This window comes from Podarcis vaucheri, assembly GCF_965113315.1.
Source record: "Podarcis vaucheri genome assembly, chromosome: 13".
Lineage (NCBI taxonomy): Eukaryota > Metazoa > Chordata > Lepidosauria > Squamata > Lacertidae > Podarcis > Podarcis vaucheri.
Genome location: NC_138751.1, coordinates 16,277,246 through 16,290,203, shown reverse-complemented (window position 1 = coordinate 16,290,203; position 12,958 = coordinate 16,277,246). Strand labels below are relative to the sequence as shown.

General features: G+C 47.1%; 2 protein-coding genes across 4 annotated transcripts in view; both read left to right on the top strand.

Moving 5' to 3' along the window:
• Positions 1-4,093, top strand: part of LOC309517126 (NACHT, LRR and PYD domains-containing protein 1-like) — a 36,961-nt gene extending 32,868 nt beyond the window's left edge. For 2 of the 3 annotated variants that reach the window (XM_082196194.1, XM_082196192.1), the window contains exon 12: positions 4,016-4,093. The gene's annotated coding sequence lies outside the window, so the exon portion shown is untranslated. Of the gene's footprint in view, positions 1-3,391; positions 3,565-4,015 lie in introns of those variants that run through there. The other variant, XM_082196193.1, reaches the window with a different exon arrangement.
• Positions 4,094-4,786: 693 nt separating this feature from the next.
• On the top strand, positions 4,787-12,029 carry LOC309516509 (apoptosis-associated speck-like protein containing a CARD). The gene is made up of 2 exons (XM_082195273.1): positions 4,787-5,109; positions 7,783-12,029. Exons 1-2 carry the CDS (start codon positions 4,833-4,835, stop codon positions 8,061-8,063), a joined length of 558 nt encoding a protein of 185 aa, XP_082051399.1. The 5' UTR covers positions 4,787-4,832; the 3' UTR covers positions 8,064-12,029.
• The last annotated feature ends 929 nt before the right edge of the window (positions 12,030-12,958 follow it).

The following is a 12,958-nucleotide window of genomic DNA, read 5'->3' as shown; positions in this document are numbered from 1 at the left end:
TAACAAAAGCAGAATGCGTGTCAGTTACATAAAAAGCAAACTGTAAACAAAGCACTGGGGCATAGCTGTCAAGTGTCCCTTATTTGAAGGGACAGTCCCTTATTCCAGCGCCATGTCCCGCTGCTGTCCCTTATTGATGGATGTCCCTTAAATGATGTCCCTTAAATTTCAAAGGAAGCAGCTCCTCTCCTTCCCTCCCTCCCTCCCTCCCTCCCTGCCGGCCAGGGAGGAGGGAGGCTCCAACTGTGTTGCTTGGCTGTGTTGCTCACCCAATAAGAAGTCTAAGAACGACTGGGAGGTGGAGCTTGTATGCCTTGTGTGTGGCTAGTTAATGCAAGCTGAGGAGGTTTTTGAATGCTGGATGCCATTTTGTTGCATGTGCTGCTGCAAACTTTGCAGTGCAAAGCCAGGCCGGGCCATCTTAAGTTGAGGCTGCATAGGCCTTGTGGTGCATGTGATTCAGATTCTATTCAGTTGAACCTCTGGTTACAAAGTTGGTTGGACAGTGTTCTCGAAGCTACCAGCATGAGTTTGACCAGACTGCAGGAAGACAGGAAGACTGGAGTGCCTGGAACAGGTGAGGCTGCAGGTCCCTTATTTTGGCTGCTGGTCCCTTATTTTCAAATCTGTAAGTTGACAGCTGTGCACTGGGGTGCAAAGAGAGGCAAGGTTTGATGTAAGTATAGGAGGCAAAACACAAAGAACATCAAAGCAAGGAAAGAATATCCAAGAATGAAGCCCCAAAGAGGAAGGAACTGGAAGTAAACCAAAGTTTCTTTGCATCTGTACTTGTTTTTATAAATATTGCCAAAAAAAGTCATGCTTCATCATAGTTTCAAGTGTAGCTTGTTCATAGGTGTTATGAAAGGCCACCAGATGGCAGCAAAGTCCACTGGTTTAGCCTCACAAAACCTTCTGCAGATGTGTAAAGGTAAAGTAAAGGTACCCCTGCCCGAACGGGCCAGTCTTGACAGACTCTGGGGTTTGTGCGCCCATCTCACATCTATAGGCCGGGGGCCAGCGCTGTCCGGAGACACTTCCGGGTCACGTGGCCAGCGTGACAAGCTGCATCTGGCGAGCCAGCGCAGCACACGGAACGCCGTTTACCTTCCCGCTGGTAAGCGGTACCTATTTATCTACTTGCACCGGAGGGTGCTTTCGAACTGCTAGGTTGGCAGGCGCTGGGACCGAGCAGCGGGAGCGCACCCCGCCGCGGGGATTCGAACCGCCGACCTTTCGATCGGCAAGCCCTAGGCGCTGAGGCTTTAACCCACAGCGCCACCCACGTCCCTGCAGATGTGTAAGCTTAGCCAAAACAGCAGTACAGTGGTACCTCGGTTTACGAACTTAATCCATTCTGGAGGTCCGTTCTTAAACCAAAGCGTTCTTAAACCAAAGCATACTTTCCCATAGAAAAAACAAAAAAAAATCCTTCCAGTAGCACCTTAAAGACCAACTAAGTTAGTTCTTAGGAGACTCTTGAGAGTCCCATGGACTGCAAGAAGATCAAACCTCTCCATTCTGAAGGAAATCAGCCCTGAGTGCTCACTGGAAGGACAGATCGTGAAGCTGAGGCTCCAATACTTTGGCCACCTCATGAGAAGAGAGGACTCCCTGGAAAAGACCCTGATGTTGGGAAAGATGGAGGGCACAAGGAGAAGGGGACGACAGAGAATGAGATGGTTGGATGGTGTTCTTGAAGCTACTAGCATGAGTTTGATCAAACTGCGGGAGGCAGTGGAGGACAGAAGTGCCTGGCGTGCTCTGGTCCATGGGGTCACGAAGAGTCGGACACGACTAAACGACTAAACAACAACAACAAAGTTAGTTCTTGGTATGAGCTCTCGTGTGCATGCACACTTCTTCAGATACAGTTTACTTCTTCAGATACGGTTTAAGGTGCTACTGGAAGGATTTTTTTTTGTTTTGACTATGGCAGACCAACACGGCTACCTATCTGTAACTTTCCCATAGAAAGTAATGGAAAATGGATTAATCCGTTCCAGACGATGAAAAACAACCCTTAAAACAGCAATTTAACATGAATTTTACTATCTAACGAGGCCATTGATCCGTAAAATGAAAGCAATAAACAATGTACTGTACTGTAAAATCACTAAAACAGTATTAATGATTTTTTTAAAATGAAAATGTGATTTTTTTTTCTTACCTGCACTGATGATAGTCATTATTTGAATGGGGGGTCGGCGTCCTCTTCCAGATTCACAACCGGTGACTCCTCTCCTGCCATTCCGTCCCTTGCAGACTCACATAAACAAAGAAACAAGACAGAATCCCAAAATTTCCCACTCACCCCCTCCCACAGGATGGGTGGCCTTACCTGGCCCGGTGCCACCCAACTTGCCACCCAACAGCTGGGGGTGAGGCGAGGGCTGGTAAAGGGCTGATGCTTTTAATCCCAGGCTCACTTACTAGGTTCACCGCTGGGCTTCGCTCTTGGTCTTGGTTAGGTAAGTGTTCCTCGCCAGAGTGCTGGGCCTCCTGCGGCCGGAGCCTGGCAGCAGAGGCCAAATGGAGGCCACGCAGGCGCCAGGGCCTAGATCCGGGCAGTGGCCTGGTTTGTATACTGAGGCCTGGTTTGTATACCAAAAGAAGTTCACAAGCAGTTCCAGGTTTGAAGTGTTTATAATCCAAAAAGTTCGTTAACTGGGCTGTTCATAACTCGAGGTACCACTGTATATACAACCTTTCTATTCTAGGAGTGCAAATTGATAACTATGAGGATGCTTATGGCACTGCTAATGGTTCCTCTTGCACAGGGAGTCACTCCCTTGCTGGCTCACCTGCGGAAGAGCATTTGGTTGCATCTGGAAGTGAGAGCTGGACCATAAAGAAGGCTGATCGCCGAAGAATGGATGCTTTTGAATTATGGTGCTGGAGAAGACTCTTGAGAGTCCCATAGACTGCAAGAAGATCAAACGCATCCATTTTTAAGGAAATCAGCCCTGAGTGCTCACTGGAAGGACAGATCCTGAAGCTGAGGCTCCAATACTTTGGCCACCTCATGAGAAGAGAAGACTCCCTGGAAAAGGCCCTGATGTTGAGAAAGAGAGAAGGAGGGCGACAGAGGACGAGATGGTTGGACAGTGTTCTTGAAGCTACAAACATGAGTCTGACCAAACTGCGGGAGGCAGTGGAAGACAGGAGTGCCTGGCGTACTCTGGTCCAGGGGGTCACGAAGAGTCGGACACGACTAGACGACTAAACAACAACAAGTGTGTGTGCGTAAAGCTTGTACCTGTTGAATGACTGCCTGTTGTGCGTCCAAAGCCTCTGACATGGGAGGAAAAAAACTAAGCGGCGGGCAAGAGGTTTGCCCCATCAGTCTATCAGAAAACTCGAGCGAAATATGTGACGTATCATGCCTTAGGTTTATAGAAAACGGACGACTTCTTTCGAGGTTTACAAGAACAAACCAGTGCATCTGACTTCCTGTACATCTGAGTTCCTGGGATGTTTACAAGAACAGACCATGGCCTGGCTGTTCGCATGGCTTTCCTCTTTATTTCTTACAAACTTGCTCCGCCCCTCACTGGCAGAGGAAGGGGGGCGGGGGAGTGTACCGCTCCCGGCACCATCGGAGAGGTTGTTGCCATCGCGGCCACCCCCGGACACATGCCGTGCACCCCCATGCTGCCTGCCAGGCCCCCACGGGCTGCGGTCCTCGCCCCTGCAGGCGACGCCCCATGCCCCCGGGATGCTCGCCATGCCCTCGCAGGTGGCGTGCCACAACCCCAGGACGTGCGCCGCACCCCTGCGGGCGGCATGCCACGCCACCGGGATGCGCGTCACCCCCTCCCCCGGACACGCACCAGCCGCACCCCCGCCTGCTCTCTGCCCCACCCCCACCCCCGGTGTCGGAGCGTGCAGCTTCTCCACTGCCGTCCCCCCAAGTCCCCAAAGCCCCATCTCTTCAGAATTTCGCTCCTGCAAGAGCCGTGTGCTGCAGACCCGCAAAGTGTCCCTATTTTAAAGGACAGTCCCGGATTTACAGGTTACTGATTTGATTCTGGAATGTCCCACTTTTCCTTAGGATGTTCCTATTTTCATCGGAGAAATATTGGAAGGTATGGAGTTTTGCCACCCCCTTGCCAAGGAGATAGAAGCAACTAGGGAATCTAAAGGCAGCCTTGCATAGGGAAGGGGTTTTTTAAAGTTTGTTTTATTATGTTCTTTTATATATGTTGGAAGCCGCTCAGAGTGGCTGGGGCAACCCAGTCAGATAAATAATGTTGTTGTTGTTATTCCCCTATTTTCATCAGAGAAATGTTGGAGGTTATGCCTGCAACAACTTGGCGCCTGGAAGCCTTTTGCAAGCGCTCGTGCATATCCTTATACAGTGGTACCTCGGGTTAAGTACTTAATTCGCTCCGGAGGCCCGTTCTTAACCTGAAACTGTTCTTAACCTGAAGCACCACTTTAGCTAATGGGGCCTCCCGCTGCCGCAGCGCGATTTCTGTTCTCATCCTAAAGCAAAATTCTTAACCCGAGGTATTATTTCTGGGTTAGCGGAAGCGTCTGTAACCTGAAGCGTATGTAACCCGAGGTACCACTGTAATGGGAAAGTCCGTCTCCCCCCAGCGCGCTGAGAAAAAAGACAGAAAAGCGCGGGAGGGCGCACGGGCGCGTTTCTGCCCCCATTGTAGCTTTCACTCAGGCCAGCCTCTCTCCTCCCGCTGCACCAATGGGAGTCCAGCATCTCCCCCCCCCCGCCAGCCCAGCCCGGGCTTTGTATCAGGCAGGATGCCTGCTTTCAATCTTGCAGCTTCCGCGAAGCGAGGTTGATTTCTTGCTGGCTCTGAAGGCGTGCCATGGCGAGGAGCAGGCGGGACTGCCTGCTGGATTGCCTGGAGAACTTGGAGGAGGGCGAGCTGAGGAGGTTCAAGGCTAAGCTGAACGAGTTCCCCGTGCCCCCAGAGTACGACAACATCCCCCGAGGGCGGCTGCAGAAGGCGGATGCGCTGGACCTCAAAGACCTGCTGGTCAGCTACTACACCGAGGAGTACGCCGTGCAGCTGACCGCCGAGGTGCTGGAAGCCATCAACTGCAAGGACCGCGCCGAGGAGCTCCTGATCGCCACCGGGAACAGTAAGGAGCGGCTGGGGAGGGAGAGCGGCGCCCGATCCTAAGGATCGCCAAGGTGGGTCTGGAGGGGAGCGAAACTTTCGCCTGGTCCCGAGTTCGGCGGCTTTGCAGCTGCTGCTGCTGCAGCCAGAGGAGATGCTCCGGAGGTGGGAAGAGGCGGTAGAGCAAAGCTGGTTGAAGTTCATCGGCACTCACTTAGAAAAACTGGGGAGTGGCCACTTCCACTTAAAAGCCTCGTCTCGCCTCGTTCTCTCCATCTAGCTTTGTAACTACATGAAGTCAAACAAGGAGAATAAACTGCGATGAGGGAGTATTTCAAAATGAAATAGTAACTCTCTGATCGCTCATCTGTAGAACAGTTTTATTTGCCTTGAAGTTGTTGAGAATTACATTGCAGAGAACATAAGATAGAAAATAATAAATAAATAACGTCTTTTGTAAGCAAAGACTGTCATGCACAAGCTTGACTTAAAAAAAATATGCATTCGGGGCTTTCCCCCCCTGCTTTCCTGGAAATGCCTCCGTTCAGTTGCTTTCGCTTTCGTGTATTTCATAACGCCCTTTCCATCTATGGCCTTTAGAAATTGGTTTGTTCTTCTTTTAACTCATTATTTACTTACATTCTGCCCCACGAGGGCTAACCTTTGTACTGCAACGAACTCCCGGACTTGCTCAGGTTTAAGTGAGCAATTTCGCACCGCGAGACATTTCAAGCTTAAAGCCATGATTTCATTTCCCCATTTGCTTTAGAAATGCAAGGCTGCTTATCAGCTCATGCCAGAGAGGTTTCAGCAGCAATAAAACGAAGAACCAAACTGCTGATAGGCAGCTCTGAAAAATATGGATTGAACTTTGCCAGTTTATATTTGTTGGCACAGGGTGGGGCACAAGCACATCAGAGTCACAAAGAAATAAGGGAACAGTTCTATGGAATAATTCTGACAACATGAAAAAACATACATAGTTAGAGAAAGGATGGAGAAAATGTGCTCAGCTTCACTTCTTTAAAACATTTTTAAACGGAAAGCTATTTAGGATCTTTTTCTTTAAGTGGCTTGAATTTTCACCCAAGATTTTATGCCCCTTTGTACCCCTGCCCAAAAGATTCTCCTCGCCTCTGTGCTCTGCATTAGGAATTAAAAGTGCAAAAGACCCCAGAGGAAGTGGCATGTTTAAGTTTCACATCTAGTTATGCTGTGGTTGGGCCTTTGATGCAATCATGAATGAGGAAAAGGAGGGTTGTTTATGTCCTCTCTCAGAAAGGTGTACTCTTGAAGCGGACAGGGTCACCAGGTGGCAGCAGCAATAAAATAAATAACCAGACTGCTGATTTGCAGCTCTGAAAAATACAGGTTGAACTTTGTCCCTGTGTACTTGCTTGGATCATTATGGACATGACTTATAGCTCTACGCTTTCTCCCTACCCTCCATTACCAACAACAGAAACCAACACATATTCCATCAGTTTTGGTGTTCGCCAGTCTTGGTTAAATGGAGCCCATTAAACGAGGCTCAAACAACTTTAAATCCGCTCTGAGAAATAGCTGGCCATTGATAACAGTGGCCGACAATAAAAGACAATAAAAAAATCCCCACAAAATATTCTTTTGTTTTCTGTTTACTTGAACTTTAAAATAGGTTTACATCAACAGCTTGTTTTAACTGTAATGTTTTAAGATCTAATAGGCCACAAGAAGGGACATGGGTGGCGCTGTGGGTTAGACCACAGAGCCCTAGGGCTTGCCGATCAGAAGGTTGGCGGTTCGAATCCCTGCGACGGGGTGAGCTCCCGTTGCTCGGTCCCTGCTCCTGCCAACCTAGCAATTCGAAAGCATGAAGTGCAAGTAGATAAATACATACCACTCCAGTGGGAAGGTAAACTGTGTTTCCATGTGCTGCTCTGGTTCGCCAGAAGCGGCTTAGTCATGCTGGCCACATGACCCGGAAGCTGTAAGCCGGCTCCCTTGGCTAGTAAAGCGAGATGAGCGCCACAACCCCAGAGTCGTCCGCGACTGGACCTAACGGTCAGGGCCACAAGATGTTGTGAACCTGAAGTTGTTGTATGTTGGCTCCGAAAGCCTCTCCCAGCCACCCAATTCCACAAATTTAAGGTCAAAAATAGGATGGATGGAAGAACCTTTGCTATATACAAATTGCTCTCTTTTCTATCCTGCCTCTTTCTGGCTTCTCTAATTCCCACAGTTGGAATTATGCATGCCTTGGCTGCAGTAAGGAGCCTTTTAGAGAGCTTCTGATACCACCATGCTTTTCCTTCTGTGATCACATTTGCTTGTTTTGCACCTTTACAAATGCATTTTTTTTCTTTTGTCTCTCTGATATTTGCAGTTTAGTGCAGACCCCTGTGCCTTGCACCAATGCCTCTCAAGTCATAGTGTAGTCAAGGCTGGTCAAGTTGCTGTCATTATTTATTGGTTGATATACTGCTTAAGGCCTAAACTGGCTTTTAAGCAGTTCTCAAAACAGTTACAACTTTACCCAAAGAATTCTGGGAACTGTAGGCAGATGAGCTAGTAGGAATGCTCTGTTAGCAATCCCTCCCCTCATGGAACTACAATTCCCAGGGCATGGGGGAGGAGGAATGAGTTGGGTAACCAGTTTTAAGCCCGAAGTGTGAAAGTGTAGTAAGATTTCTGTTCTTTTTCTCTTTCCTGGCAGGGCCGCAGCTTCGAAACTCTTCCAACGTGCACTTCATCGAGCGGCACAGGGAGGCACTAATCCAACGGACCACCCCAGTGGAACCAGTGCTGGATAAATTGTATGGCTCCGTCCTCAGTGATGAGCAATACCAAAAAATCACTGCCAAGGAAACTAACCCAGACAAGATGCGAGAGCTCTACAGGCTTGTGCCAAGCTGGGACCTCCGGTGCAAGAATAAGCTGTATGAGGCACTGAAGGACAAAAACCCACATCTCGTGAATGATCTGGAAGGGCAATGAGGCCCCAAGGGAAGGCAGAAGGCAAGACCCCTTTCAAGGCACCAGAAATCCACCTCCCTATTGCCAAGGGACTCCTACAAAGCCATACCATGTATTTTCCCAAGCACTCACTATGCTCCAATCAGGACACTGTGCAAAGGCAAGAATAGCCTGCAACCATAGCAGGGCTCTCATAGAGCTGCTGTGTAACCTGGGAAGGCAAGAGGGGAACCTGGTTCTGTTGTTCAGGCCTTTGGGGTGGGGCAGGGGACAGTTTTCAGCATATATCCTAACACAACCCAGTGGTTCTAACTAGGCCTACAAGGCCTCCCCATTTGGCTCGCCCTGCTCTTTTGGCCAAGCCACACCCATCTTCCATGCACCTGCTGTCAGGCTTGGGGCAGGTAAAGATGCAGCTGGGCCATGCAGGGGCTACCTGTCACTTGACTGGAGGCAGCAGCTGTGCAGTGGTACCTTGGTTCTCAAACTTAATCCATTCCAGAAGTCCGTTCCAAAACCAAGGCATTCCAAAACCAAGGTGTGCTCTTCCATAGAAAGTAATGCAGAATGGATTAATCTGTTCCAGACTTTTAAAAACAACCCCTAAAACAGCAATTTAACATGAATTTTACTATCTAACGCGACCATCGGTCCGTAAAATGAAAGCAATAAGCAGTGTACTGCAGTCACACAATCAATCAATCAATCAGTAGCTGAACCGGGTTCCACACAGTCACAAAAACAAAACAAAAGGAGCAGCAAAAACAAAAATGCAAAATAAATAGGAAAAACAGACAGACCTCAGTGTAACACTCAAAACAGAAGTGTGGCACTGAAATCAGAAGTGTAACACTCAAAACGGAAGCGTAGCACTCAAATCGAAAGCGTGGCACTCAAAACAGAGCACTTTCAGCTTCTGAAAAAAGTTCGCAAACTGGAACACTTAACTTCCAGGTTTGCAGTGTTTGGGTTCCAAGTTGTTTGAGTACCAAGGTGTTCAAGAACCAAGGTATCACTGTATAACACTTTGCAAGCTGCGATGAATGTTGGGGCTTGCTCAGCACTGTGCTAGGGAACCCCGATGATCAGCTGATAATTGGGGATTCTGGGCCCATTGCTATACCAAATGGGATCATCTGACTTCATTGTGACAATGGGTGATTGACATGTGGGCGGACTGAATCACAGAGTAGATGGATAGACCCATTCAGTCTGCCCAAATTCCTTTCAGAACCACTCACTCTTTTGTGCTGGTAAGAGTGGAAACTCAAGAGGTCCTGGTCAGGCCTTTGGGGGTTTTTTAAAGTCCACTTTTGAATCCCCAAATTTATGCACTTCACAATTCAGGCAGGGAAGGAGGTGGCCGTTATAGGCACAGCCCAGTGTGAGTATCTTGAGTCATTTGGGTGTGAGATGAAACAAGAGTAGCAATCTGAATCCTTTAGGGCAGGAATAGCTGGGATGTTGCTCTCCAGATGTTGTGCTCCACAGCTCCTGTCAGCCCAGCCAACAGGTAGAGGGGCCAGGTATGCGGTGCTGAGGACATCAGTTTGCATATAGTGATTTATATGTATGGGTGCAAATTTAGAAATAATTACTAGAGTTTAAATAAAAATACACATCATGGTGGGGATGACAGTCAGTCTGCCTGCTCACCTTCCTGCCAGGTGCTGCTGACACTGGACCGACAACTTCAAAGCTACCCATCTATCTTTTTATGGTTCTTTATCTTAAAGCAGACTTGGACCGGTCAGTCCTCAAAAAGAGGACAGCCCTCTGTAATGTAGGACACCTGGCTACCCTAGGCCAGTAGTCAGGTCTGCAGGGAGTTGTAGTCCACCACTTTGGCCACTTCCGCTCTAGGGGGTGCCATTTTGTTTTGTATTCTGGGTAGAAAGCGGCTCTGAAGGTGAGCCCCTTGGTGCGGTTGTCAGATTTCCTGGATTCCAGGCTTTCCTTCCAGTGCCCAGGTAGCACAATATTCTGTCTATACTCTACAGTTTCTACTTCCCCCACCCCATCCCTAAAAGGCCCACAACCCTCATTCCAATTTCAAAAGGCGTTTGGACTAACTTAAAAAAGCCCTCTGCAAGCAATCAGTTCAGACAGTTCAGAGAGAAGGGGTTTCTCATTTGTGGCTATAGCCACTCTGTCCACTTTCATGTGTCCCCTGACAGAGATTACTTCTTGGGGAATGTGTGTTCTGCCTTTTGCACTGCAGAACTGTAGCAGCTTAGAGCAAAGAGGCAAGGAAACCTCTGGAGGTCCTGATGTTAGATCCCAAATTCTATCATCTCTGACTATGCTGGCAGCAGGTTCATTCATTGGCTGCTGAACATATTCCATCTTCATTTAACTGTGGGGTTTTTTTGGGGGGGGGGAGCAGTGTTGACATTTTTAAGATTTTCTCTTCTGAAAACCCGATGGTTCCCCTCAGTGTTAGAAACTCAGATATATATACTAGGTGCCATAAAATTAGGCGCCAAATGGCATCTCAAACCTAAGCTATGATCACTACAACAGAATGTCTATTTGCCAGGGGGTTGGACTAGATGACCCTTAGTGTCCCTTCCACTGCTACAATTCTAGGATTCTATGATCTCAACTACACTGCTTGACAACAGTTCTCTTGACCCAGTATGCAAGAAGGAGAAACGCACACTGTGGAAATGGAAATGGTATTACCTATGGACTAGGGCAGAGGTTTTTAAATTGTGGCTGCCAGCCTGGCGTCCAGAAATCTCCATGTAGTCGTGTGCCAGTAGCAAAATACACCAGGGAAAATTTGAACACTGGTTCTCCTAAGCATGCTGCTATCAACCCCTTGTTTCTCAGCAACGCTATTTCGACTCCACTTCTGTTGTCACTTGCCACTTGAGTTCACTATTCGAGGGATTATTTTTAAGAGATTTTGTGGCACATTCATGTACTCAAATTTAGATTTCCTTTTAAGCCATATTATTTTTTAAAAGCCTCCTATATTTAGAATTTAAAAACAGTTCTGTTTAAAATCCTACTCAAATTTAGAGACACACAAGCATACACTTTATTTATTTTTAAATTGTCCCATTTCTCCGCTCATCTTTGCAGAGAAAGATGGTGAAATGTGTGGTGTCACCTGGTACTCAGCAAAAAGGAATACTCTCCTCCCAATCAGGAAAAAGTGAAGCTAAGTGATCTGCCCTAATTGTGGTCTGTGGTGAGCCTGTGCTAAGCCGCTCTAGTGGAGATCATAGAGTCATAGAATGACAAGGCAGGTGGGAGATTACTTACCCATGTTTCCTAATATGATTTTGCCGAGGAAGTTAATGGTTTTGACAGAATCCAGACACTTTTAGTCTTTTGCTGAAAATCCAAGCGGTTAAAGGATATCGTGGCAAATTAATTAACTGATCATTTATTGTCCTTTAACACACATCGGGTAGACCCATTAAGTGAGCCATCTTTGCTGCCCTGATATCTCCAATCTAGCTATTAATCCCTATTGTGAATACCATTCCCTGCTCACACCTCCCAGCTCCTTTCAAAGGAATAAGGAAGGTGCACAAAGGGTGAAATTAGGTTTTTGTCATGATAGCAGATGATCTTGTAAATTGCTTTGAGGGTTTTTTAAAACTCTATCAGCCCCAGCCAGCAATGCCAGTGATCAGGGGTGATGGGAATTGTAGTCCAGAATAACAATACATTTTATGAACTAAAATAAAGTTTTGAATACACAACTTTTGATGCAAAACACTCTGGTACAAGGAACCACCTTTGCCTCTCCTTCTTGTCATTCCCATATTTCATTCCATTTCATCAGACAGTTCTTGTCAATATTCCCTAAGATGTGCCAACACAATGTGAATTTTTATGAAGCTGGGAACAAAACCATGCTTCATCAACTCAGGACTTTGTTACATATAAAAAGGATATGGAAAAGGAATGTTTGTCAAGTGATGTTATATGTGCCTTACAAATGGATTTTAGTAAATGTGACCTTCCCAATTCCAAGCTTGCTGTGTCCTCATTTGGTGAGAAGGTTGGGTGGAGTGGGGTTCGGCAACCCAGGAATTTCCTTGGAGATCAGTTCTGAGAAATTCAGGACAGGCAGTTCTCATTGTGCAACAACTGCCAGCAAATGCATCCTTGAATTTCCTCAAATCTATTATTGGGCTGGTCCCAGAGTATGTTCTGAAGGCACACAAGGCTACAAAAATGATACAATTATGCACTAGATAAAATAACTAAAATACCTTGCTGAAGCTAAGCAGGTCTAAATCTGGTCAGTGCCTGGATGGAACTATAATACAATCTTGGGTTTTATGATGGAAGAAAGGTGGCATATGAATGTAAGAGAATAAACAAGAATAAAACTAACAGTACAATTTCACTCATTTATACTCAAAAGTGAGTCTTGTTATGCTGCTAACTTTGGCCACTATCCTCAACACATTTACTAGCAGTTTGAAAGCACGCCAGTGCAAGTAGATAAATAGGTACTGCTGTGGCAGGAAGGTAAACGGCATTTCCGTGTGCTTCTGACTTCTGTTATAGTGTTATGTTGCGCCAGAAGTGGTTTAGTTGTACTGGCCACATGACCCAGAAAGCTGACTGCAGACAAACGCCGGCTCCCTTGGCCTGAAAGCAAGATGAGTGCCGCACCCCAGTCGCCTTTGATGGGACTTAACCGTCCAGGGGTCCTTTACCTTTTTTACTAGGAAGAAAGCACTGAATATTTCTGGGACTTATTTCTGAGTCACAGAATTGTAGAGTTGGAAGGGACCTTGAGCCTGAGGAGCATTTAGGCCAACTCCCTGCAATGGAGGAATATGCATCTCTCCCATACAGTTACCGAACCTGCAACCTTTGTGTCATCAGCACCGCGTTCTAACTAACTGAGCTATCCACATAGGAAGCTGCCTTACACTAAGTGA

Bases quoted from the DNA above. Each gene is read 5' to 3' on its own strand.
- LOC309516509 (XM_082195273.1), top strand. From the start codon at position 4,833: ATGGCGAGGAGCAGGCGGGACTGCCTGCTGGATTGCCTGGAGAACTTG. The intron at 5,110-7,782 runs GTAAGGAGCGGC...CTTTCCTGGCAG, and splicing joins CCTGATCGCCACCGGGAACA to GGCCGCAGCTTCGAAACTCT.